The following is a 23,371-nucleotide window of genomic DNA, read 5'->3' as shown; positions in this document are numbered from 1 at the left end:
CTGCCTTTTCAGGAACATGCTTCTACTGTGCGGAGGGCAGTCCAGTCTGGAGGTATCAGCTTGAAGGACAGGCTCACCATAGAATTGCATGGTAAGAGGACCAGATCAATGAGTTCTTATTTCTTGGGATTTGTATCCAGTGCTAGTCCTGCTCAGAGTAGACCCGCTGAAATGAATGGACATGGCTAAGTTAGGCCCATTAATTTCAGTGAGTCTGGTCTGAGTAAAAATTAATCGGCTAGGACACTTGGCTTTTGTTGTTACACATTTATTACCTTAAGCTATTCATCAGGTCCTATAGTTCAGAACGCCCAATCATTAGGAAGCTATTGGGTGGGGCTACTTGAAATTGCTGGGGGGGGAGAGGGATTGTTCTGTCAGTGATGCCTCCACACTCTCTAAAAGCTGTGGAAAAATTGAATTAAACTGCCCGGCGCAACTTTTTAGTATAATTAGGTCTTTACCATCCCTTGAGGGACAGCCAAATTTAAATAACAATTTGACACATAGCTGTGAGGCATTTGCGAGCTTTTTTGCGGAGAAGGTCCTGTTGCTGCGCCGTGACCTCCCTGCCAATTTGGATACAATAACGGAACTGGAGGCCCCTCAACTGTCCTCGGGTCCAGTATTGGCCACTTTGACCAGATATCCCCAGCCGATGTGAACAGACTCCTCCAAGCTGGAAAGCCCACCACCTGTCCTCTTGACCCGTGCTCGTCCTGGCTGATGAGAGTGTGTCCAGACAAGGTGCAGGGCCCCCTAGGGGATATCATCAATTTGTCCCTTGGCACCAGGACATTCCCAGGGGAATTGATGGAGGCAGTGATGTGCCCGCTGTTAAAGAAAACATCATTAGATCCTTTAGATCTATCCAATTACAGCCCGGTTTCGAATCTTCCGTTCCTGGGTAAGGTGATTGAGAGAGCAGTTGCTGAACAGCTTGGTGGGTTTCTGGATGAAACATCGGCTCTGCATCCATTCCAATATGGCTTCCGCTCTGGTCATGGGACTGAGATGGCTCTGGTCGCCCTAACAGGTGATCTCCGCAGGCAGCTGGATTAAGGTGGGTCGGGGCTGCTGATTCTTTTAGACCTGTCAGCAGCCTTCGACATGGTCAGTCACAAACGTCTGGACCACTGCCTCGCCGACGTGGGGATCCAGGGCACAGTTCTTCAATGGCTGCGCTCGTTTCTCTCTGGTCGGGGACAGAGGGTGGCACTTGGGGGGGGACTGCCGTCGCACCACTCCTTGGTGTGTGGCGTGCCGCAGGGTGCGATACTCTCCCCAATGCTTTTTAACATCTTTATGCGCCCCTTCGCCCAGCTTGTCCGGAGTTTTGGGTTGGGCTGCCATCAGTATGCTGATGACACCCAACTCTATCTGTTGATGGACGGCCATCCTGACTCGGCCCCAGACACACTGATCAGATGTTTGGAAGCTGTGGCTGGATGGTTACGTGGGAGCCGGTTGAAGTTAAATCCTTTGAAGACACAGGTCCTTTGGCTGGGTCAGGACGATATGGGATTGGGAGGGGGCAACTCCCATCTCTTGCGGGGGTGCAATTAGTGCCAGCACCGTCCATTAAGAGTTTGGGTGTAATATTCAACACTTCCCTTTCCATGGAGGCGCAGATTGCAGCTATAACAAAGGCGGCTGTCAGAGCTGCCCAAGGTCCCAGCTCACAAAGGACCAACGCCGCTTCGTTGTTAAGTACGAAAGTCTTTATTGAAGTTCAGTTTCACTTCCAGAGCCGCAGCGTGCAGCTCTACGTCTCAAACTCTAGACCGCTGATGCTCCGTCTGAATCTCCTCCCCCCAGACACCAATTTAAGACTCTAGCCTTGCTCCACCTCTTCCTCTGTTCTTTCCGCCTCTGGTTCCGCCTGTCCGTCGGGGTCTCGCCCTTTCTAGACTATTCTGACGCTGAATCCCCTGAGCATTCCCCCTCCCTCCGGCGGGCTTTATGAGCTGGTTCCCAATCCGGGTCTCCTGCTGTCCCCCGCGCCTGTACATTTGAACTTGGCGCGCGCGCCCAGCCAGCAACTTTCCTCCTGACCGTTTCACTGCTGCTGTCACTGCTTCCCCCTTCGGGGAGGCTAGCTGCAACTGACCTCCCCTCCGTTCCCCCACTCTCCGATGGAGGCGTGGTCAGCCCTGACTCATCTTCTCTCCCCGCTGGGGGAGACGCTGGTCCTGACACATGTGACTCTTCCCCCCCACTACGCTCTGGTGGGGAAACTGGTCCTGATCCCCCGCTGCTGCTTTGGGGTTCCCCGCTGGCTCCTTGTTTCTGGTGCGTCCCCCCTGGGACCCCCCTTGCCCTGACCATCGGCTATATAAATAAAATTTTATTATTATTATTTTCTGTAAATGGGGGTAGTACAACTGGTCTTTTCTCCTATCTATACATCAGGAAGATAATATATCTAATACATGTTCCCACCTGTAATGTTGGTTTCCACATGCATGAATATCACTTGATTTGATTGGCTGTTCAGTAGGTGACTTTTGTGTTTGAGGTTACATGAGCATTATTTTAATGATAGCACATTCACATTTGCAAGTTATCACTGAATGTTGCAGTAATCAAAGTTCTGCACAGTAAGCCAGTATTATTTTTTTGTTATAAAGGAAAACATAATTGAGATGTACAGGTGTCCTCCAACTCATGCATGACCGGGAAATAATTAAATAATTCAATCCAAACCCAGAAATGGCAGGAGGGAGCTGGCTCACGAGGAGACCCTCTATGGAGCCTGAAGACGATGCCAGTGAGGGCAGAGGAAGCACCGAAGAGACCGGAAGCACAGTGGGGCTTTGTTCTGGCTGCTCAGCCTCCTTGTCTAACAGCTGACATGTGGGGTAGCACAGGAGCAGCAGCCTCTTTCCTATGCAGCCTCCAGCTGACCCCAGAATGTCAATTCTAGTTGTGCATATTTTTTGATACAGTATTTTTGGTATGAGAGGGAGTTTAGAGGGTGTTCCACACTTTATACGATTTCACTTATGTGTGGGCCTGGAAGCAACCCCCTTGTTAGTGTGAGGATGCCTATATAAAATGATGCGGACACAGAGAAGTTTTTCTCACTCTGTCATAGAATTTGGCATCCAGTGGAGCCAAATGTTGAGAGGGCAGACAAAACGAACAACTTCTTCACATGATTTATAGTTAATAGTTTATAGTTACTGTGTAATTTGCTACCCCAAGATGTAGTGATGGCCACCAGCTAGGATGACTTTAAAAGGGAATTGGACAAATTCATGGCTACTGGTGGCTGTTAGTTCTGATGGCTACATTGCCTCCGATATCAGAAGCAGTATGCCTCTGAATACAGTTGATGAGGAACACAAGCAGGAGGTTATTGCACTCATGTCCTCTGGGCGACCATTGAGGCAGATAGGAAACTGGGCTAGATATGCCTTTGGTCTGATCCAGCAGGGCTCTTATGAAGTAGCGCACATGCATACATGTTAAACATGCCAGAACTGTGCTCTCAATTGCTAATAAGATACCATGAATCTTCAAGTGCAACCCTACTTTCCTCTCTGCAGCAGATGGCTGCCATGGGATAGTGCGAGTAGACCGGGTCCCATTAGCCGCCAGGCTGCTGGACTTGCCTTGTATCACAGAGAGTTTAAAAACCATTGATAAGAAGACTTTCTATAAGACAGCAGATATTTGCCAAGTAAGTATTGTCTCATGGTCTGGATATCAGACTTTCTCTGTCCCCCGTGTCTTGTACACAGTCTCAATTTTGCCCCCACTCTCATTTCCATGCTAGAAGCACTTTATGGTGTAAAACATCTACACCCAATTTTGAGTGTGAGAAATTCCTTACAGGTGGCTGTTCCCCCTAAGCAAGAAAATTGAACGGTCTTAGAGATGCTTGTGCCAAATACTGTTGGTGACAAAATGGTTGGTTGCCTCCTCTTCTCCCCAGTGCTTTCATATCCAACCAGTGCTCGCTTCAGATTTTGGTCAGCCATCAGGCACAATGATCTCGATGGGGCCCTTATCTCCATGAGTTCAAGAATTCAAATACCAAAGTAATAGGAAGGTACAAATATTAAACAAAACATATACCATACTGAAACTTCAGATGGCTACATCCATAGCCATAAATAAGAATAATGTGCAAAAATGTGTGATAATAAAGTTTAATATTACCAGCATAATAGTAATATGAATGTTATTAGAGCCTTCAGGTACCCAACAGTGTGAATCCCTGACATCAACCTTGCATATAACAGTTGCCTCTCTTTGTGGGGATTCAGATGCTTGTGTGCACTGTGGATGGTGAACTATACTCTACTCAGGAAGAGCCAGCTCCGGCGACAACTAATGTTAAAACTCTTTCAAGTACCGATGTCAAAGCCAATAAGAAGAAAGACAAAGATAGAGAGAAAATGTTCCTCTGGAATCGTGGCAGTGAGTAGAATAACTATATTTCATTTCACCTTCCTTACTCAACTTTGTGCCTGCTTCCCACTCTACCTCCAGAAAAGTCCCTTCCACTGATCCTCAAGGAGCTGGAGTATTGTTTGCCAATACAATACAAGATTCACCCTCACTCATCTCTTTGGTTTCTTCCAAATCTGGGAGCTGCCATTGGCTGTTCTCATCTTTGCTGCCTAGCTCACTGATCAATATCCATTTTCCCTTAGTAAGTCCCAGTGCCCTTCAGCTCTCCCTTTTGCCCCATGTAATTAATTTGCTGTGATGTTCCAGTTACTCTCCCACTGAAGCATGTGAGGAAGAGGCGGTTCAGGAAGACAGCCAAGAAGAAGGTGAGTTGCATCTCCTTGTGTGGTGTTAGCTTTGAATCGTTGCTCACACATGCTGTGGCAGAAAGCCAACCACAGTGCAAACTGAAGCAGGCTAAAAGTTACACCAAATCAGATAAATGTCTGGCATGATTTCATCGCTACATTTACAAGAAAGACAACAACAGGGGGTCACCAGCACAGTTGTGTCTCCATCTAGAACTCTCAATGAATGTATATTTGACAGCTTGCCATAGTTAATTAAACCCATAAGAAGGACCTGAGCTCAATAGCCTGTTTCCATTTATGATTCCTAGCAACTGGTATTCAGAAGCAGGTATGTGTCTGATACTGGAGGTAATATATAACCTTCATGAGTAGTAGCCACAGTTTCAAAAGATGCACATTGCTTCAAACATTCTTTCTTATAGGAAAAATCCCACTATAGGTCATTCTGGTTTCTTAAAAAACAAACAAAACAAAAACAAACAAAGAGAAATCACATATCCTTGACTGACAAAATGTAATAATCCAGTCAGCAGGAACAGATTGACCAGTCTTGTGTGGTCTGTTTTGTTGTTGCTGTTTTTCAAGTGGAATTCCCATGATTCACTGATTTATGTTTTTCAGTGTATAAAATAAGGGAGCATAGGATATTTTAAGGCAGCTTCCCCCAACCCAGTGCCCTCCAGATGTTTTGAACTTGTACTTTGGGCTGAGGCACAACCAACTTGTGGGTGCGTAATATTGTTTTTCTTTCTTTCTTCCTCTCTGGCCCAGTACATTGAGTCTCCAGATGTGGAAAAGGAAGTGAAGCGTCTGCTGAGCGCAGATGCTGAAGCTGTTGAAGTCTGTATCCTTTCTTTCTAGTGTTTGCTTTTTATGTAGACCAGCTTGCCATCCTTGCCTGAATACACAACTGCTGAGTGGCACAAGTGGCAGAGGTATCCCACAATCTTGACCCCAGGAAGCATTGCGTCCTCACATGCATTGTGTGTCTCCTCCCATCCACCACACTTGTGACTTTCTGCATGTTGCTCTGGTTAGGCCAACTGGTGGTGGCTGTTGTTCTTTTTTGCATTTGTATCGATGCAAGTAGAATTCTGCGTATGGCAAAGACCCAGAGTGGAAGAGTCTGCTTGCATCTGACTGAATGTCAGCAGACATATGCTGGCGGCATCTTTCTTGGGATTTATGGCACATACAGCAGCTAGTCCATTAGGGCACCTTGGGCAGTGCCTCGCTAACTGTCCTCAGTCTGCCCTCAGCTGGCCACACCTGCTTGCCTTGCTATTTTCATCCAGTCTGAAAAGTGGAATTGCTTGTCAGCGTCTTCTTTCTCAGTCTCAGTATTGCCCTTGTAAAACTCAGCAAGGAGGAGGGTGGGAACAGAAACAGAGTTATTGGCTCCACCTATCCTTGTCTCTGGCTGTACCTAATGTTCGTCTCCCTACCTTCTGCCCCACTAGTTCCAGTGGGTACCAGCCACCACTACGTTGTACCATACCTGTTCAGGAACGCAGTGTGTACAAAAACGAACAGGTGTAGACATCAATTAATGTGCTTCAGTGGAAAGCTGGAGAGTGTTTGTTGGGATTTTGCCCACATGCAGATTCCCACAGAGGCAATTAAGAGTTGGCCGAAGGCCAAGAAGACTGAGCAGAGGGAGTTATTTTGCCTAGAGATATGGGGCCTTGGATACGACTCTGCTATTGGTCAAGGTCTCCACATAGGCATGACCTTCCCTGGCTGGATGGTTGGTCAGTGTTGTGTTCTGAGAGTCGTTTGGAGTTTGTTCAAAGAGAGAGTTTAAGATCCGTGCCTGCATCTTGTTATATAGTAACTTGTAGAGTCTGCTGTAAATAATAAACACCTCTAAGTAACCAAGTTACTGGTAGCAGCGTCTTGTTCCTGCTTCATCCTTCCTGCCTGCAACTGATTGCTTCTGGAAGTCTTTATATGCTCCGCTATATTCAACTGGGTCTGGCTAAGATCCTGCAACAGGTTAAAGTTGCGAAACACCAATAGGTTATGGGAAGCAGATCGGTTGCAGAGTGTTTCTGAAGCTGTGGACGCCTGGGTCAACAGTCTCCCAGATTCCTAACGAAGGAGTTGGTGAGGACTGGCCGGAGGTGATCAGCGGTAGAGTGTTGTGTGTGTGTCGACGCCAGAAGCTGACTGGCAAGACCTGCGTGTCCTGGACGACTGGACGTCTGGAGCTGCTAAAGACAGACACCAGCTGGAGTGTAGAAAGCTAGTTGTTGCGGATAGCTCTCGGAACCTGTGAGTAGTTGGTTCCTGTTCCAGTTGTTGTGGAACACTGCTCAGAAGAAATGGCTTATCCGTTAGCATTGCCATTGGAATGGCTCAACAGCCACAACTATTTGCTATGGTCTCGGCGCATGCAGGCTATGTTGCAGAGAGAGTTTCTCTGGGAGTCAGTGGACAGACCACCTTAGAAGCCTGATGCTGAAGAAAGATAAAAAGACCAAAGGGCAAAAGCCACGATAGTCCTGGGACTGGATGATTTGCAGCTACCGCATGTGCGTGGGCATGATTCTGCGAGGACAGTGTGGTTAGCCCTGCGAAATCTCCACATTTAGGAGACAGCCAGTTCAAAGCTGTCAATCCGGAATGCTCTCTACAAGTCTGAGCTAAAACCAGGAGTTACAATGCAAGACCATCTCTATGATTTGCAGTTGAAGTTTGTGGCGCTTCAAGAGAGAGGCTGTAATTTGCCTGAGGGGGAGAAAGCTTGCATAGTTTTAAGCTCTCTTCCTGATAGCTGGGACAATCTTGTTCTCACACTGGAAGCTATGCGTGAACAAGACCTGACCTTGGATTATGTTACTGGTCGACTGCTGGAGGAATGGCAGAGGCGTGACGGCAAGCAGTTGTCGGCTCCGAGTGCTTCAACAAGCGATCGGCTTGTGAGGAATGCAGGCAACATTCCAGAGGAGAAGCAGCTGAAACAACGTACACGAGCAATGGTCAGTGAGGAATCTGCGTTTGCTGTACGACACTGTTACAGGTGCGGTTCTACTCGGCATCTGAGGAAGCAGTGTCCGGAGGAGGCTGTATCTGAGGGTCAAAAGCATCGGAAACAGCAGAGAAAGTTTGGAAAGAAGAAGCAGACAGCGCAACTTGTGACGGCTGTGGTCGAGTGTTCTGATGAGCGGTGAAACACCTGGATCATCGATTCAGGGAGTTCCCGGCATATTGTTGTTTCAGAGGTGTTTTTTGCCAAGAAGGTTGCTACACCACGGAGCCAGGTGACGTTGGCTGATGGGAGGAAATCTGAAGTGGAGTCGAGTGGTTCTGTTTTTGTCTCCTGTCTATTCACGAATCTGGACAATGTTCTGTGTGTTCCTTCGCTGAGGAGCAACCTGATGTCCGTCTCCTGTCTGGTGAAAGCTGGGTTTGTAGTGCTGTTTCGGGACAGTTGCTGTGAGATCCAGAAAGAGGGAGAGACATTGGGGAGGGCTCTGGCAGAAAATGGTTTGTTTGTGCTAAAAGACTGTGTTCAAGAGTCTGTGCTAGCTATCAATGATACACAACCTGTATGCAAAAATGAGGCTTTTCACAAAAAAAGTTTGCATTTATGGCACAGAAGATTAGGTCATGCTCACTGGCGAAGTGTAACCAAAATGCCAGATTTAAGTGACGGGTGTGAGTTACAGAGTTGTGACAAGTATCTTGACTGTAACGTATGCAAGAAAGTCAAGAGCCACCGAGGGTCTTATCCCAGAAGTGAGAGGGTAAGCGAAAAACCTTTTCAGCTTGTGCATGCTGATGTGGTTGGTCCTTTCGCACTCAGCAGGGGTAATTCCTGTTATGTGCTAACGATCATAGATGATGCCACAAGGTTCTGTTGGGTCTACCCTATGAAGCACAAGGGTGAAGTGTTTACCAAGTTTAAAGGCTGGGTGGCTTATGTTGAGAGGCAGTTTTCTGTCAAAGTGAAAAAGCTGCAGTCTGATTGTGGAGGGGAATTTTTGTCTGGACCTTTTCAGTCTTGGTTACAGACAAAGGGCATAGGTCACAGAAAAACGAATCCACATTCCCCAGAAGAAAATGGGTTGGCAGAGAGGAAGAACAGATCTCTGCAAGAGATGATGTACTCAATGCTTGAGGATGCTGGTCTATCAAAAGGGTTTTGGGCTGAACCTTTTCTGACTTTGTGCTATTTGAAGAATCGCTTGTTCCATAGGTCTATTGGAACAACACCCTATTTCAAGTTGTTCAACAAAAAGCCCAAAGTTGATCATGTGCACACGTTTGGTGTGAATGCATGGGTTCATGTGCCTCGGTCACAGTGTAGAAAGGGTGATCCCAAAGCGCAACAGCTTGTTTTTGTTGGTTACCAAGGTTTAGGCAAAGGTTACAGGTTTGCAGTTGGTAAAAATGGGCTGGTTGTTTCAAGAAATGCTACATTCGGTGAGCATAATGGCTGGGAAAAGCTGCATGCCAACTCTGAGGTTTGGTTTCAAATATCAAAGGGGTCTTTGAGTGCTAAAAGAAAACCAGACACAGAAGAGATAAAGGATTCTTCTGTTGAGGCTAATGAGAATGGCAATCAGTTTTCGCCACAGGAGGAATTTCACTCTCCTCAAGGGGGGCAAGAATCTGAGGGGGATGACAGTGTAAGTGAAGCCGGTTTTACTCCCAGAAGGTTTCAGAGGGAGAATAAAGGTGTCCCACCAGATCGTTTTAAACCTGGTACGGCGCATGTTTTCCATGTAGCGGCTGAACCTCAAAGCTACAAGGAGGTGCTAGCATTACCAGAGGACCACCTTTTGCTCTGGAAAAATGCTATGCAAGAGGAAATGGATTTTCTGTGTGTGCATGAAATGTTCACACCCACACCACCACTGGAAGGAGCTAAAGTAGTGGAGTGCAGATGGGTTTACAAACTCAAACCTTTAGCCACTGGTGATTTTAAGTACAAGACATGCTTAGTGGTGCAGGGTTTTTCCCAAAGACTGGGGCTTGATTTCGATGAAGTGTTCGCTCCTACAGCTAGAAGCGAAAGTCTGCTTCTGCTGCTGGCACTTGCAGCAAAACGCAAGCTGAAAGTAAATCACTTTGGCATCCAGACAATTTATTTACATGCTAGCTTGAGTGAGGAACTCTATATAGCAGAACCCCCTGGTTTTGAGTCTGGGTCGAACAACGTGTACAAGCTACACAAAGCACTGTATGGTTTATGGCAATCTGCGAGAAATTGGAACAAATGTTTAGATGAGACTCTGGTTTCTCTAGGTTTCAAACGCATTGTTGCGGACAATTGTTTGTATGTGCGTGGCGCTAATGAGAAACAAGAGTTCTGTGTAGTCTTTGTAGACATTTGCTCCATATTGCTAAGGCTGATAAGCAAATCAAAGTGTTTTCCATGAAGTTAGCCAAAAGATTTAAAGTAAAAGACCTTGGTTGTGTGCGAAGCTATCTTGGTTTGGAAGTGTGCTGGGCAGTTGATGGCAGTTTGTTGCTTAGCCAGGAAAAGAAAACTAAACAACTGCTAGCAGCATACGGAATGCAGGACTGCAAAGGGGCAAATACTCCCATGGAACTAGGTTTTGTTAAAACTTTGCAAGCTGATGAAAGTTTAGTGTTTGAGCAACCTGATTTATATCAATCAGCTATTGGGAGTCTGCTGTACATATCACAGTGGAGTAGGCCTGATATCAGCTACGCAGTAGAGATATTGAGTAGGCAAGTGTCTAAATCCACTGAAAGTGCCTGGAAAGCAGTAAAACGTGTTCTGAGGTACCTGAAGCAAACTGCTGATAGTGTTCTAAAATTGAGCTCAGCAGGTGATGAAATGCTAAAGTGCTACTCAGTGACTGGGCTAGTGATTTTGTTTGGTGGATCACTAATTGGATGGAAGTCCAGAAAACAAAGTATAGTCAGTGTATCATCCACGGAAGCTGAATATGCTGCACTTAGCTCTGCAATGAGCTAGTGTATTACAAGCAGTTACTGACAGATCTGGGCATACAATGCAATTCTCCAATTCAAGTGTATGTGGACAATCAAGCTTGTATAACGCTCAGTAAAACTTAACAGTTTAAGTCTAAGTCCAAACATGTAGCAGTAAAATACCAAAATGTTATGTGTAATGTACAGAGAAATGTCATTGCATGTGAATATGTTCAGAGTGCCCAGAATGTCGCTGACATATTGACATATTGACATTGTCATTTGTAAAAAGCAAGCAAATGTGTGAAGACTTTGGTTTGCAGAACAAAGTTGATTAAAATACTTTGTATGTGCTCAGAAGTTAATTGCACTGTGTGAGCTGTGAGGGGGTGTTGGGATTTTGCCCACATGCAGCTTCTCACAGAGGCAATTAAGAGTTGGCCAAAGGCCAAGAAGACTGAGCAGAGGGAGTTATTTTGCCTAGAGATATGGGGCCTTGGATACAACTCTGCTATTGGTCGAGGTCTCCACATAGGCATGATGACTCTTGACCTTCCTTGCTGGATAGTTGGTTGGTCTGTGGTGGTCTGAGAGTCATTTGGAGTTTGTTCAAAAAGAGAGTTTAAGATCTGTGCCTGCATCTTGTGTATAGTAACTTGTAGAGTCTGCTGTAAATAATAAACACCTCTAAGTAACCAAGTTACTGGTAGCAGCATCTTGTTCCTGCTTCATCCTTCCTGCCTGCAACTGATTGCTTCTGGAAGTCTTCATATGCTCTTCTATATTCAACTGGGTCTGGCTAAGATCCTGCAACAGGTTAAAGTTGCAAAACACCAATAGTGTTTTCTAATCATCTAAAGAATATTGCTGTAGCATCAATTTTCCAGCGCAGATTCCATTTTTCTAGAGGATGCCTCCCTATTGAACTGGGTTTTCCTTGACTCTTCTGTACCTGTTCTGAGGCTGGGAGGTCATTGCCGAAGATGAAACAAAAGACCCTGACAACCATGGTTCACTCACAAGCTTGGATATTTCTTCTCCTGGGATGTCTGGACACAAACTAAGCCATGGTTCTGCAGGTATTGTCAAACTTCAGTAGCTCCCTAACTTAAAGGAAGAGCTGTAGATCATCTTATCTTGTATGCCAGAGTTTGAAGGTTCAGTCCCTGATATCTTATTAGGAATTTTGTGGTTTTATATCTTGGTTTTATTCTGTGAACAGCCCTGAGACCCCTGGATATAGGTAAAGGTAAAGGACCCCTGACAGTTAAGTCCAGTCACGAACGACTCTGGGGTTGCGGCGCTCATGTCGCTTTACTGGCCGAGGGAGCCGATGTTTGCCCACAGACAGTTTTTCCGGGTCATGTGGCCAGCATGACTAAGCTGCTTCTGGCGAAACCAGAGCAGTGCACGGAAACACCATTTACCTTCCCGCCAGAGCGGTACCTATTTATCTACTTGCACTTTGACGTGCTTTTGAACTTCTAGGTTGGCAGGACCTGGGACCGAGAAATGGGAGCTCACCCCGTTGCAGGGATTTGAACTGCCGACCTTATGATCGGCAAGCCCTAGGCTCAGTGGTTTAGACCACAGCACCACCCGTGTCAGTATATAAATTCAATAAATAATCATAATAATCTCCAGTTAAAATGATCGGGAACCAAGTGATGAGAAAGACCCCCTTCTGCTTGAGTTCCTAGAGAGACACTGCCTTTCAAAGTGGACAGTCCTGAGCTAAATGAGCAAATAATCTGACCTAGTATATGGTAGTGGCCTGTATTCATATTCCAACTTGCTGATGCTTACATTTCTAGATGCTTTCATGCGGATGGCTAAGTACAAAATATATTGACAGATGCTTTTGGGTACAGTTTTCTGACCCAGTCGGGTAGAGAGGAATTTCACCTGGCCTGGCGAGGAAGCTGGAGGTCTTTAAATTAAAACAGCGTCAAGGAGGCTATTTGTTACCATGCTAACCAAAAGGTTAGCAGCACTTTTCTAGGATAATTTTTACTGTGCATATTGTAAACTATACTCTTCCCTTTTTCCTTGTTGCTTCAAAGCGATAGAACATGCTGAGCTCCGGGAGATGTTTAAGGATGTCAGCAGTACCAGCAGTGATGAGGAGGCGAGGGATGACCTGAACATCATGGACACAAAAGAAGACTTAGCGAGGAGACTGCAGTGCAAGCTGAATGAATCAGATGGGCAACAGCAAGAAAATGAAGGGTCCAACCAGATAGGTATGATGCCTGAGACCCCCAGAGAGGGAGGCTGTACAGTAGATGGGGTGGTCAACTTGAATCAGGACCTTACTCGGCTTGTGCCAGAATGTGCAGAGGATTGTTTGACTTGTTTCTAGAAGTGCTAAGTTATCTGCTCTGTCTTCCAGCCATGGGAATCCAGAAGCAGATCAACAACCTGAAAGGCAAGTTGCAGGAGACCCAGGAGCACAGAAAGTGCCAAGAAGATCTCATCATGAAAGTAGAGAACCTGGGACTTCCGGTGGAGCGCGATCTTGCCGCAAGCGAGGGATTTCTTGGAGCGAGGAATCCCAGCTATTTCGGGTGGAAAGGGGGGCTACAGGGCGCAGTAGCTCCCCAGAAAGCCTCTGGAGGGTGTCCAGGGGGTCAGGTTTTCGGCAGTGCCCTAAAACTGCCCATCTGGCCGTCAGGTAGCCCCTAAAAGGGTGAAGAGTACGGCGGAACGGGTTAGCGGGCTATCGGGAAGCCATTGCTGCACCCGAATAGCGAAGCCCCGAGCTTGCGAAGAATAGCGCTCCGCTCTCAAAACTAAGGAAATTTGGACTTAATTTAAACGGCAACTCTTAGATGTGGAACTAAGGAAGGCTCCGGATTAATAAGATTTTTTTTCCGAGTTCGGCTGTCATCTGGAATCAGCTTTGACGCAGCAACCTATGCAGAGCTGGAAAATGAAAGTAAGTTGCCATTAGCGGCTATTGTTTCCGTTTCCTCTGTAACTTTTAGAAAGGAGACTAAGAAACAAAGACAACTTTTTGAGAACTGGGAAGAACCGAAAGAAGTAACTTGTTCATTTGGGGAACAGAATGTAACTATGGGACTATATAAAGATCTTTGATGGAACGGAGGATAACTAAAAGAGGGAGTCTCCGGCTGCATTACTTTCACTTTTAAAGACTAAGCGCAATCTGCTAAGGCTACAGTTGTAACGATTTGGCATATCCTCCTGTTTTCTTCACTTTTTAAATTTTTACTCTTCTGTGAACTGGATTTAAAATTTGAACATCAAAATAACATCAAAATAACAGATAGAATTTGGGTATTTGGATTTACTAACCCATTTTTTTTCTTCTCGTCCTCTTAAATTTGGCAACAAACTCCCTAGTGGAGGGACTGAGTTATTACAACTTGTTTTTCTCTGCTTCTTCTCAAGTTAGTGGAAAATTTTTATAAAGTGACCTTGGCTCCCTTCCTGCTCTTGTTTTTGTTATCCTCTCTGTGGATCTCCCCTTCTTGGATATAGGAGTGCAACGGCTGATATTTATTAACAGTATATTATTATTCTTGGGACGTGCAAAGGAAGAATTTGAATTTGGTATCAAGTTCCTTATCTATTTACTTTTTTGGGTATGCAACATTATTTGGATTTAACTTCTGTTTGGGTGTCTCTTTTGGATTAATTTTATTCGGATTTTTAATGAACTCAACCCATTTGGATTACAAGTTTAAGATTAAAAGGAAGAACCTAAATAAGGATTAGCCCAATTGGGGGCAAGAAGATTGTTTTTATTTGTGTCGGTGGTGGTGTGTCCTCCATCCCCCCTAAATTATTGAAGGATCAAGTACTTTCGCTCCTATTTATTATCGGTGTTTATAAGTTATCTTTATTAACAAAAGATTTTATATATATGTTTGTCATTTTTTTGATTATACAATTTCGGTACTTTTTTTGAATTGAATTGTAAATTAGATACATTTGTGATTTGATTTGGAGGGAGTGTTCAGGGATTTGGAAATGGATTAAAAAAGGGGGGGCGGAAGGGGGGACACCAACAGATAGGAGAGCATCCAAGCAGGAATTGGACTTTAGAGCAGAAATATTGAAAATGTTTGCAGAAATTAAACAAAGTCAAAAGAATTTGGAATCAAAGTTGGAACAAGTGGATAATAAAATGGAACAAGTTGATAACAAAGTTGGGAAAATGGATAAAAAAATAGATGAGACAGTCAATGAATTGAAAGGACAAATTAAAGAGGTGTCCAAAAGAACGCAATCAGTCGAAGAGGGATTGAAAAAGACAAAATTGGAGATGAGGGAAGTGAAGCGAGAGGAAGAAAAGCTGAAGGTGGAGATGATTGAAATAAATAAATCCCAGGAAGAGATTAAGGATACAATTGCAATGAATGAATTGAGACAGAGGGAAGTTAATCTGAGGCTGAGATCAGTACCGGAAACACAGAATGAAAATATCAAAGAGAGACTGATAACAGAAATTGCACAGTGGCTGGAGTTGCCAGTAGAGGAAGTGGGGAAAACTGTACAAAATGCATTCAGGATGAGAGTAAGAACAACGAAGGCAAAGAAATTTCCAGGTGATTGTTTAATTACGTTTAAGGATAGAGAGATGTGAAATCTGATTTTACAAAAGAACAGAGAGAAAAGATTATATATTGACGGAAATTACATAATTATCTTTAAAGACATACCAATAAGGTTGTTGAAACGAAGAGATCCTTACAAGCCACTGGTTCAGATCTTGAAGAGAAATAAGATTGACTTCAGATGGGAGTATCCAGAAGGAATCTCCTTCTTCTATAAAACTAAGAAACGTAGGCTGACAAGCCCAGAAGACATTGGGAAGTTCACGAGAAGATATAAGGAACTACAAGTGGAAGAAGAAGAGGCAAAGGGAGCAGGAGGAGGAGCAGGATCTAAAGATGAGTCAGAATCGGCAGAAGAAGAAGAAGATCAAGGGAAGAGATCTGAAGAAGAAGAAGTAGAAGAAGAGGAGGAAGAAAAAGAAGATAGGTTATAATTAAACTTAAATTAAATTTATTTAATTTGACTTCAACATGGCTCTAAAACTATGGAATTGGAATATAAATGGGATGAATGATAAAAGAAAACGAAATAAAATTGAACAATTTTTAAGAAAGAAAAATTTGGATATTATCTGTTTACAAGAAACACATGTGGCAAGGAGGCATAGAAAAATTTTGATTAATAAAAGACTAGGGAATGAATTTGTATCTTCGGACAAGGAGAAAAAAAGGGGGGTTGTGTTATATATCAAAAGCAAAATTGAAGCCAAACAAATTTTCAAAGATGAAGAAGGAAGAATTATAGCAACTCAGATCAAATGGCAAGGCGAAAATTTAATAATTGTCGGGATCTATGCACCTAATGGAAATAAGACTGATTTCTACAAAGCTTTGGAAGAAAAACTATTCGAACATATGGATCAGAAAATCATAATAATGGGAGATATGAATGGGGTGGTATCATTGGAAATGGGTAGATTAAGAGGAGGATTAAATAAAGAAGGGAAACTACCAAGGACTTTTTTTTCGATGACTAAGAACTGTAATTTGGTTGATATCTGGAGACTTAGACACCCATTAGAGAAGCAATTTACTTATCACTCAGAGCCGAATCAGTCAATGTCAAGAATCGATCAAATATGGGTCTCAAATGAACTGACTCCAAGAATCCAGCAAGTAGAAATACAACCTAAAGTAATTTCAGATCATAACCCAATAAAATTAGAAATAAAGGGTTTTGAAGAAAGAACTTTTAGATGGAGAATCAATGACTATCTGTTGGAGGATCAGAACATCATAGACAAAGCACAAAAGAAACTATCGGATTATTTTATAGACAACATCAACAAAGATACAAAAGATACAACAAAGATACAAAGATGAACAAAGATGACGCAAGTAAAGCAGTTATGAGAGGATTTTTTATACAACAGAATTCATTGAAGAATTCATTGAAGAACAAATACAGGGGAAAAGGGGAAAAGGAAATCCTAAAGCAGATTATGGACAATGAGCAGAAACTAATCAAAAAACCAAATAATGTAAAAATCAAACAAGAAATTAAGGCTTTACAAACCCAATTTGCAATGATGATAAATCAAGAAGTTGAATGGAACATAAAGAGACTACGACAGAAAAACTTCGAGTTCGCCAACAAATCAGGAAAACTACTTGCTTGGCAAATTAAAAAGAGAAAAGAGCGGAACACGATTAATAAAATTATTGTAGATGGCAAAGAGATTGTCAACCCGAAAGAAATTAGGAAAGGATTCTTGGACTTTTATAAGCAATTATACAAAAATAAAGAGAGAAACAACTTAAAGAAAATAGAAAAAATTTTAAAAGATAAAAAGCTGCAGAAGATCCCGACAGAACAAAAAGACCAGCTGAATACCCCAATAGAAGTGGAAGAGATCAAAGAGGTGATAAAAGAATTGAAGAGAGGCAAAGCCCCGGGTCCAGACGGATTTACTTCAGGATATTATAAAGAAATGAGAAATGTCTTGTTATTTCCATTGAAATAAGTTATGAATAACATCTTAAAAGTAAGAGAAATCCCAGAAATGTGGAAGGAAGCATTTATTACTTTGATTCCGAAACAAGATGCTGATTTGACACAAGTTAAAAACTACAGGCCTATCTCTTTATTGAACACGGACTACAAAATATTTGCAGGAATTTTGGCGAAGAGATTGAAAAAGATTTTGACAAATATTATCCACAAAGATCAAGCAGGGTTCTTGCCAGGCAGACAAATGAAAGATAATGTAAGGAACATAATTAATATTTTGGAATATTTGACTGCCAAAAATGAGAAACAAGCGATACTGATGTTTGTGGACGCTGAAAAAGCCTTTGATAATATTACATGGGATTTTATGCTGAAAAATTTAGAGTATATGGAAGGGGGAAAAGACTTTTTCAATGGAATCAAGGCAATGTATACAGAACAGAAAGCTAAATTGATAGTTAATAATGTTGTCACAGAAGATATAAAAATATCTAAAGGAACAAGGCAGGGCTGTCCGCTCTCGCCATTGTTATTTATAATGGTCCTGGAGGTTCTGTTAAACACGGTTAGACAAAACAAATTAATTAAAGGGGTGACAGTAGGTCGGAATGAATATAAAGTAAAAGCCTTTGCCGACGATCTGGTTATAACGATGGAAGAACCAGGGGAGAGTGTCAAAAAAGTGTTGGAGGAGATCGAACAATTTGGGAAAGTGGCCGGTTTTAGGCTGAATAAGAAAAAAACTAAAATAATGGTGAAAAATATGGAGTATAATAAGATAGAAACAATGCAACAACAGACAGAGATAGAGGTGGTAAAGAAAGTAAAATATTTAGGAATTTGGTTAACTCCTAAAAACATTGACCTGTTCCAAAATAACTACGTTCAGATGTGGAAAGGAATTTAGAATGACCTGGAGGTGTGGGGTAGAATGCAACTGTCCTTTTGGGGCAGAATATCTACGATAAAGATGAATGTGCTCCCAAGGATGCTATTTTTATTCCAGACTATCCCTGTTATTAAAGGGGTAGGGATATTCAGAGATTGGCAAAGAGTGATTTCAAGGTATATCTGGCAGGGCAAGAAGCCAAGAATAAAATATAAATTATTAACAGATGTGAAGGAAAGGGGAGGCTTCGCCCTGCCAGATATGAAATTATATTACGAAGCAGCTTGTCTTTGCTGGTTAAAGGAATGGATTAAATTAGAAAACACAGAACTATTGGACTTAGAAGGTTTTGATAACAGATTTGGGTGGCACGCTTACCTATGGTGTGATAAAAAGAAAATTCATAAAGGATTTGGGAACCACATCTTCAGGAGTTCATTAATAGAAGTATGGGACAGGTACAAAAACCTTCTGGAGCCAAGAGTTCCACATTGGTTATCTCCGTTAGAGGTTATAAGTGTTAAGAAAATCAACATGAGAGGGAAATGGGCCACATACGGAGATTTAATAACTAAAGAAGGAGGAAAATGGAAACTAAAACCATATGAGTTTGTAAAAGATTATGTGTATGACTGGTTGCATTATTTCCAAGTAAATGAAATGCTTAAAAAAGATATAAAGGAAAGTGGATATGCAGAAAAAGATTCAAAGTTCCAAACAGAGATAATAAATAATGAATATAAAACTCTGTCAAAAATGTATAAGATACTGTTAGAATGGTTTACGAAAGATGAAGAGGTGAAATCGGTAATGATACAGTGGGCCAAAGATTTTGGATATAACATTCAATTCGAAGATTGGGAAAAACTTTGGAAGGAAAATTTAAAATTTACTGCATGCATGGGGTTGAAGGAAAATGTAATGAAAATGTTTTATAGATGGTACATTACACCGGTAAAACTGGCAAAAATGTATAAAACATGTAATAAGTGTTGGAAATGTAAAGAAAAAGAGGGAACGTTCTACCATATGTGGTGGGAGTGTAAAAAAGTAAAGAGTTTCTGGGAAGCAATATATAATGAATTGAAAAAGATGTTAAAATATACTTTTGTTAAGAAACCAGAAGCTTTTCTTTTAGGGATTACAGGAAAAGAAATAAGAAGAAAAGACTGTAAACTTTTCCAGTATGCAGTTACGGCAGCAAGAATTTTAATGGCCCAAAAATGGAAACAAGAGGAAATACCGACGATTCAAGAATGGAGAATGAAACTGACTGACTACTCGGAACTGGACAAACTGACTGGGAAAATAAGATATGCCCGAAACCAAAAGTTCATCGAGGATTGGGGAAAATTTGTAGAATATCTGAAAAATATATGTGAGATGCAAACAACGCTAGTGGGGTTCCAAGAAGCACTGTAAAAATTTTAAGAGGTATTGTTGAAAGAAAATAGAAAAAAGGAGGGATGATAAATGGCAATGCAATTAAAGAAATGCGTATTGAAGGGTAAAAATGGATGATTACCAGAGAAGCTGAAGGAAGACCAAAATTTGTACTTTGTTAAAATCAGTTAAAATTTGGATAAAATTGTATGATTGTATTGAAAACTAATAAAAATAATTATATATAAAAAAAGAAAGTAGAGAACCTGGCCCTCAAGGTGAATCCAGCATCACCACCCCTTCTCTAGAACCTAGAGAAAGTCTAATAGAAGTCTGCTCAGCTCAGCTGAGTTTGGCAGGTGTTTATAGCCAGTAGGCATCTCGTTCAGCAGAGACAGCAGTCCCTATGGTGGTAGAGTATATGATTTTCAGAAAGTCTCAGGCTTGTTCCCTGAATATCCAGTTAAAAAATAAATTAGGTTGCAGTTGGTGAGAAAGACTTCTGCCTGAGACTATGGGGAACCACTGCCAGTCAGGGTAGACCAGGGATGGGCAATCTTTTCAGGCCAAGTGTCACATTCCCAGATGGGCAGCCTTCTGGGGCTTCTGTGCACAATAAATGTCAGATTTACTTTTGTGCAGTATACATCCGTCACTCTCTGTCTTCCTTTCTAGCAGCTAGGAGGCAGTAGCAGTGTTCAAGGACACATTCCAGCCAGACAATAGCATGCAAGGGAGCTTGTGAAGTAGGGCTCCTTAGGGGTGTGACTTGGGGAGATTCCCATGGGCCAAATAGAGCAGCCTGGAGGGTGACATTTGACCCCCTGGCGTGATATTTACGCACCCCTGCAGTAGACAGTACTGAACTAGAATGTCAGCATTCTTCAGCCTTGAGTCTCCAGGTATTGTTTGACTACATTTCCCATAATCTCCACTTAAGTAATTGTTGGGGATGATGGACGTTGTAGTCCATCAACATGGAGATCCATGGCTAAAGGAACACAGGATGATCAGCAAACATACCTCATGGAAAGCAGATTTGATTGGGGAGCAGGTAGATAATCCTAGTATATCAGGGTTCACTTCCTAGACAATAATTTGAGAAAGAACCTGAATAGGTAACCAGTTTTTACGGAGAGTAATACAGCCCTGTGCTGTTTTCATCTTAACCTGTGGCTTGAGAAAATCCACACCCTTGGGTTATGCAGCAGCACAGCCTGTGATTTTGCCGCAGTTGCCTTTCTTTGTGGTTGGTCTGTGTGGGAGGTCAGTGCAGGCTGAAGACCCAGCTGTGCGCATGAACCGCCGCCCCCCCCCCCCCGCAAAAGAAAACCTATATGTGTTTTGTTCTTTTGTTGGAAAATCACAGCAGCAGCAATAGCCACATTTCCTGTCCATCTTATTTTCTAGACCCGCCTCCAAGCTGTGCTGGATGAATTCAAACACCAGGAAGAGCGAGAGAAGCAGCAGGTAAGGTGGTCTGTAAGCCTGACAAATGGGGAAAGGGCAGTACAGTTAAACAAGCTGCATCGTAAATCCACAAGCAATGCTAAAGTCTTTTCCCCATGTGATAATAAACCATATTTACCCAACTGTGAACTTGAAAAGCTTTTGTCATTTGAGAAAAATTATGCTGTGCTCTCTGATAAGATACAGTGTGAAATGCTTGCCAGTAGCTGAAGTGTCCGCAAGTGCTTTGTAGTGTGGCATAAGAGCTCTTAACCATATTTTGTCTCTCTGCATTCTGTTTCTCTTCAGCTGGCCTCTCTTCAAGAGCAGCTAGAAGCCCTTATGGAAAAGTGAGTCCGGCTTTGACACACCAAGCAGTACAGCTGTGATGCCAACCGAAAAGCTCCAGAGCATGCCTGCCTGCCTTTGGGGGGGGGGTAAAGGTTTTTTATTAACAATTTCAACATAACAAAATATCAAAACATGTCATATTCGTTATCCCCCCACCTTTCCCCCCCACCTCCCCATCAACCCCCCCCCGAGACTTCCCTCAGCTCCTCTCTCTGATTTCTCACCACATTCTGTTCTCTGCATACTGTAAAATTGTATAAATCCTTATATTATCTGTGTACTGTGTTAACAGTCAATAAATTTGTGTATGTTTATTCAAAACCTGCCAAGGAGTCCAATTCATTCTGTTGTCTTTTTAAAGTAATTTGTAGAAAGTTCCCATTTTTCTTTGAAGTCACAGTTGTCCTTATCTCGCAGTTTGTATGTCAACTTAGCCAGTTCTGCATAGTTCATCAATTTCTCTTGCCACTGTTCTTTTGTCAGGGTTTCTTGCCGCTGTTTTAGCATACATAAATAAATTATTTGTTTTCCTTGGCAGGTCTTGTCCTACAATCCCTAACAAAAATGCTTCTGGTTTTTTTACAAATGTCATTTTAAACATTTTCTTCAATTCATTATATATCATTTCCCAAATTTTTTAAATTTCTCTGCATTCCCACCACATACGATAAAAAGTCCCCTCCTTTTCTTTACATTTTCAACATATGTTTGACCCGGTTTTGTACATTTTTGCTATTTGTACTGGTGTTATATACCATCTATACATCATTTTCATATAGTTTTCTTTCAAAAAAGAACAGTCTGTAAATTTTAAATCTGTTTTCCACAGTTTTTCCCAATCCTCAAATTGTATGTTAAATTGTATGTTAAATTGTATGTCCTATATCTTGTGCCCATTTGATCATGACCGATTTTACCTCCTCATCCTTTGTTTCCCATTCTAACAGGATACTGTTACCTGGGGGGCGGGGGCGGGCGGGCGGCTTTTTAATCAGCAGTGTTAGATGGATTTGGTTTCATGACTGGGAATAATAATAATAATAATAATAATAATAATAATTATTATTATTATTATTATTATTTATACCCCTCCCTTCGCAGCCAAAGCCAGGCTCAGGGCGGCTAACACCAGTAAAATTACAATAAAAACAATGGGGGGGGGGACAATTTAAAATACAGGTTAAAATACAATTTAAAATGCAGCCTCATTTTAAAAGTAGCCCATAGATCAAAACCATAAGGGGAGGGAAACATAAGAGAAACTGAGTCCAAACCAAAGGCCAGGCGGAACAGCTCTGTCTTGCAGGCCCTGTGGAAATATGCCAAGTTCCGCAGGGCCCTAGTCTCTTGTGACAGAGTGATCCACCAAGTCGGGGCCAGAATTGAAAAGGCCCTGGCCCTAGTTGAGACCAATCTAACCACCTTGCGACTTGGGACCTCCAAAGTGTTGTCATTTGTGGACCTTAAGGTCCTCTGCAGGGCATACCAGGAGAGGCGGTCCCATAGGTACGTGGGTCCTAGGCCGCATAGGGTTTTAAAGGTCAAAACCAGCTCCTTAAATCTGACCCTGTACTCCACCGGAAGCCAGTGCAGTTGGTAAAGCACTGGATGAATGTGATCCCACGGCAAGGACCCCGTAAGGAGCCTCACCACGGCATTCTGCACCTGCTGGAGTTTCTGGGTCAGCTTCAAGGGCAGCCCCGCGTAGAGCGAGTTACAGTAATCAAGCCTGGAGGTGACCATCGCATGGATCACTGTGGCCAGTGTTGGGATACTGCTGGGGAGACAGGGGAATCAGGCAGGCCCCCAGCTGGCTCCGGATGATCACCGGTCTCCCGTGGAACAGCATCAGTCAGTTAGCGACACGAGCCTCAGATACGTTTAGAGACCCGTGCACGCCCTGTCAGCAGAGTGTGTAAATCACTCACAGCAGAAGAGGCAGACAGAGAAATATGTGCAAGCATATTTACAGCATTTATTCAGTGTAGTTCAGGAACAAAGGAAAAAATGACTGCTTGCCTTCATGTCCAGCAAAACAGCAGTAACGTAAAAGCAATATACAACGGAAGTTCCCAGCAGACAG

The 23,371-nt window shown here is 42.8% G+C and overlaps 4 protein-coding genes across 4 annotated transcripts in view; 3 read left to right on the top strand and 1 right to left on the bottom strand.

The window, feature by feature from the left end:
* The window catches only part of LOC310753906 (transcription initiation factor TFIID subunit 7-like), a 30,266-nt gene extending 8,897 nt beyond the window's left edge, over positions 1-21,369 (top strand). Inside the window, exons 3-12 of the mRNA XM_083595261.1 lie at positions 13-91; positions 3,552-3,685; positions 4,275-4,428; positions 4,729-4,787; positions 5,544-5,616; positions 11,645-11,761; positions 12,746-12,925; positions 13,075-13,187; positions 20,899-20,958; positions 21,247-21,369. Of these exons, the coding sequence (XP_083451387.1) occupies positions 13-91; positions 3,552-3,685; positions 4,275-4,428; positions 4,729-4,787; positions 5,544-5,616; positions 11,645-11,761; positions 12,746-12,925; positions 13,075-13,187; positions 20,899-20,958; positions 21,247-21,291 (1,014 nt within the window). The 3' untranslated portion in view covers positions 21,292-21,369. The remainder of the gene's footprint in view (positions 1-12; positions 92-3,551; positions 3,686-4,274; positions 4,429-4,728; positions 4,788-5,543; positions 5,617-11,644; positions 11,762-12,745; positions 12,926-13,074; positions 13,188-20,898; positions 20,959-21,246) is intronic.
* Positions 1-23,371, top strand: part of LOC310753812 (inositol polyphosphate 5-phosphatase OCRL-like) — a gene marked incomplete at both ends in the record, with an annotated part of 1,016,056 nt that overhangs the window by 463,485 nt on the left and 529,200 nt on the right.
* The window catches only part of LOC310753742 (magnesium transporter NIPA2-like), a gene marked incomplete at its 3' end in the record, with an annotated part of 394,776 nt that overhangs the window by 25,219 nt on the left and 346,186 nt on the right, over positions 1-23,371 (top strand). The window lies entirely within an intron of this gene.
* The window catches only part of LOC310753904 (magnesium transporter NIPA2-like), a 394,748-nt gene that overhangs the window by 116,950 nt on the left and 254,427 nt on the right, over positions 1-23,371 (bottom strand). The window lies entirely within an intron of this gene.

The sequence above is a fragment of the Podarcis filfolensis genome (genome assembly GCF_964270895.1).
Source record: "Podarcis filfolensis genome assembly, chromosome: W".
Taxonomy (NCBI): Eukaryota; Metazoa; Chordata; class Lepidosauria; order Squamata; family Lacertidae; genus Podarcis; species Podarcis filfolensis.
The sequence above is the reverse complement of the archived record's forward strand: the minus strand, read 5'-3'. Positions and strand labels throughout refer to the sequence as shown.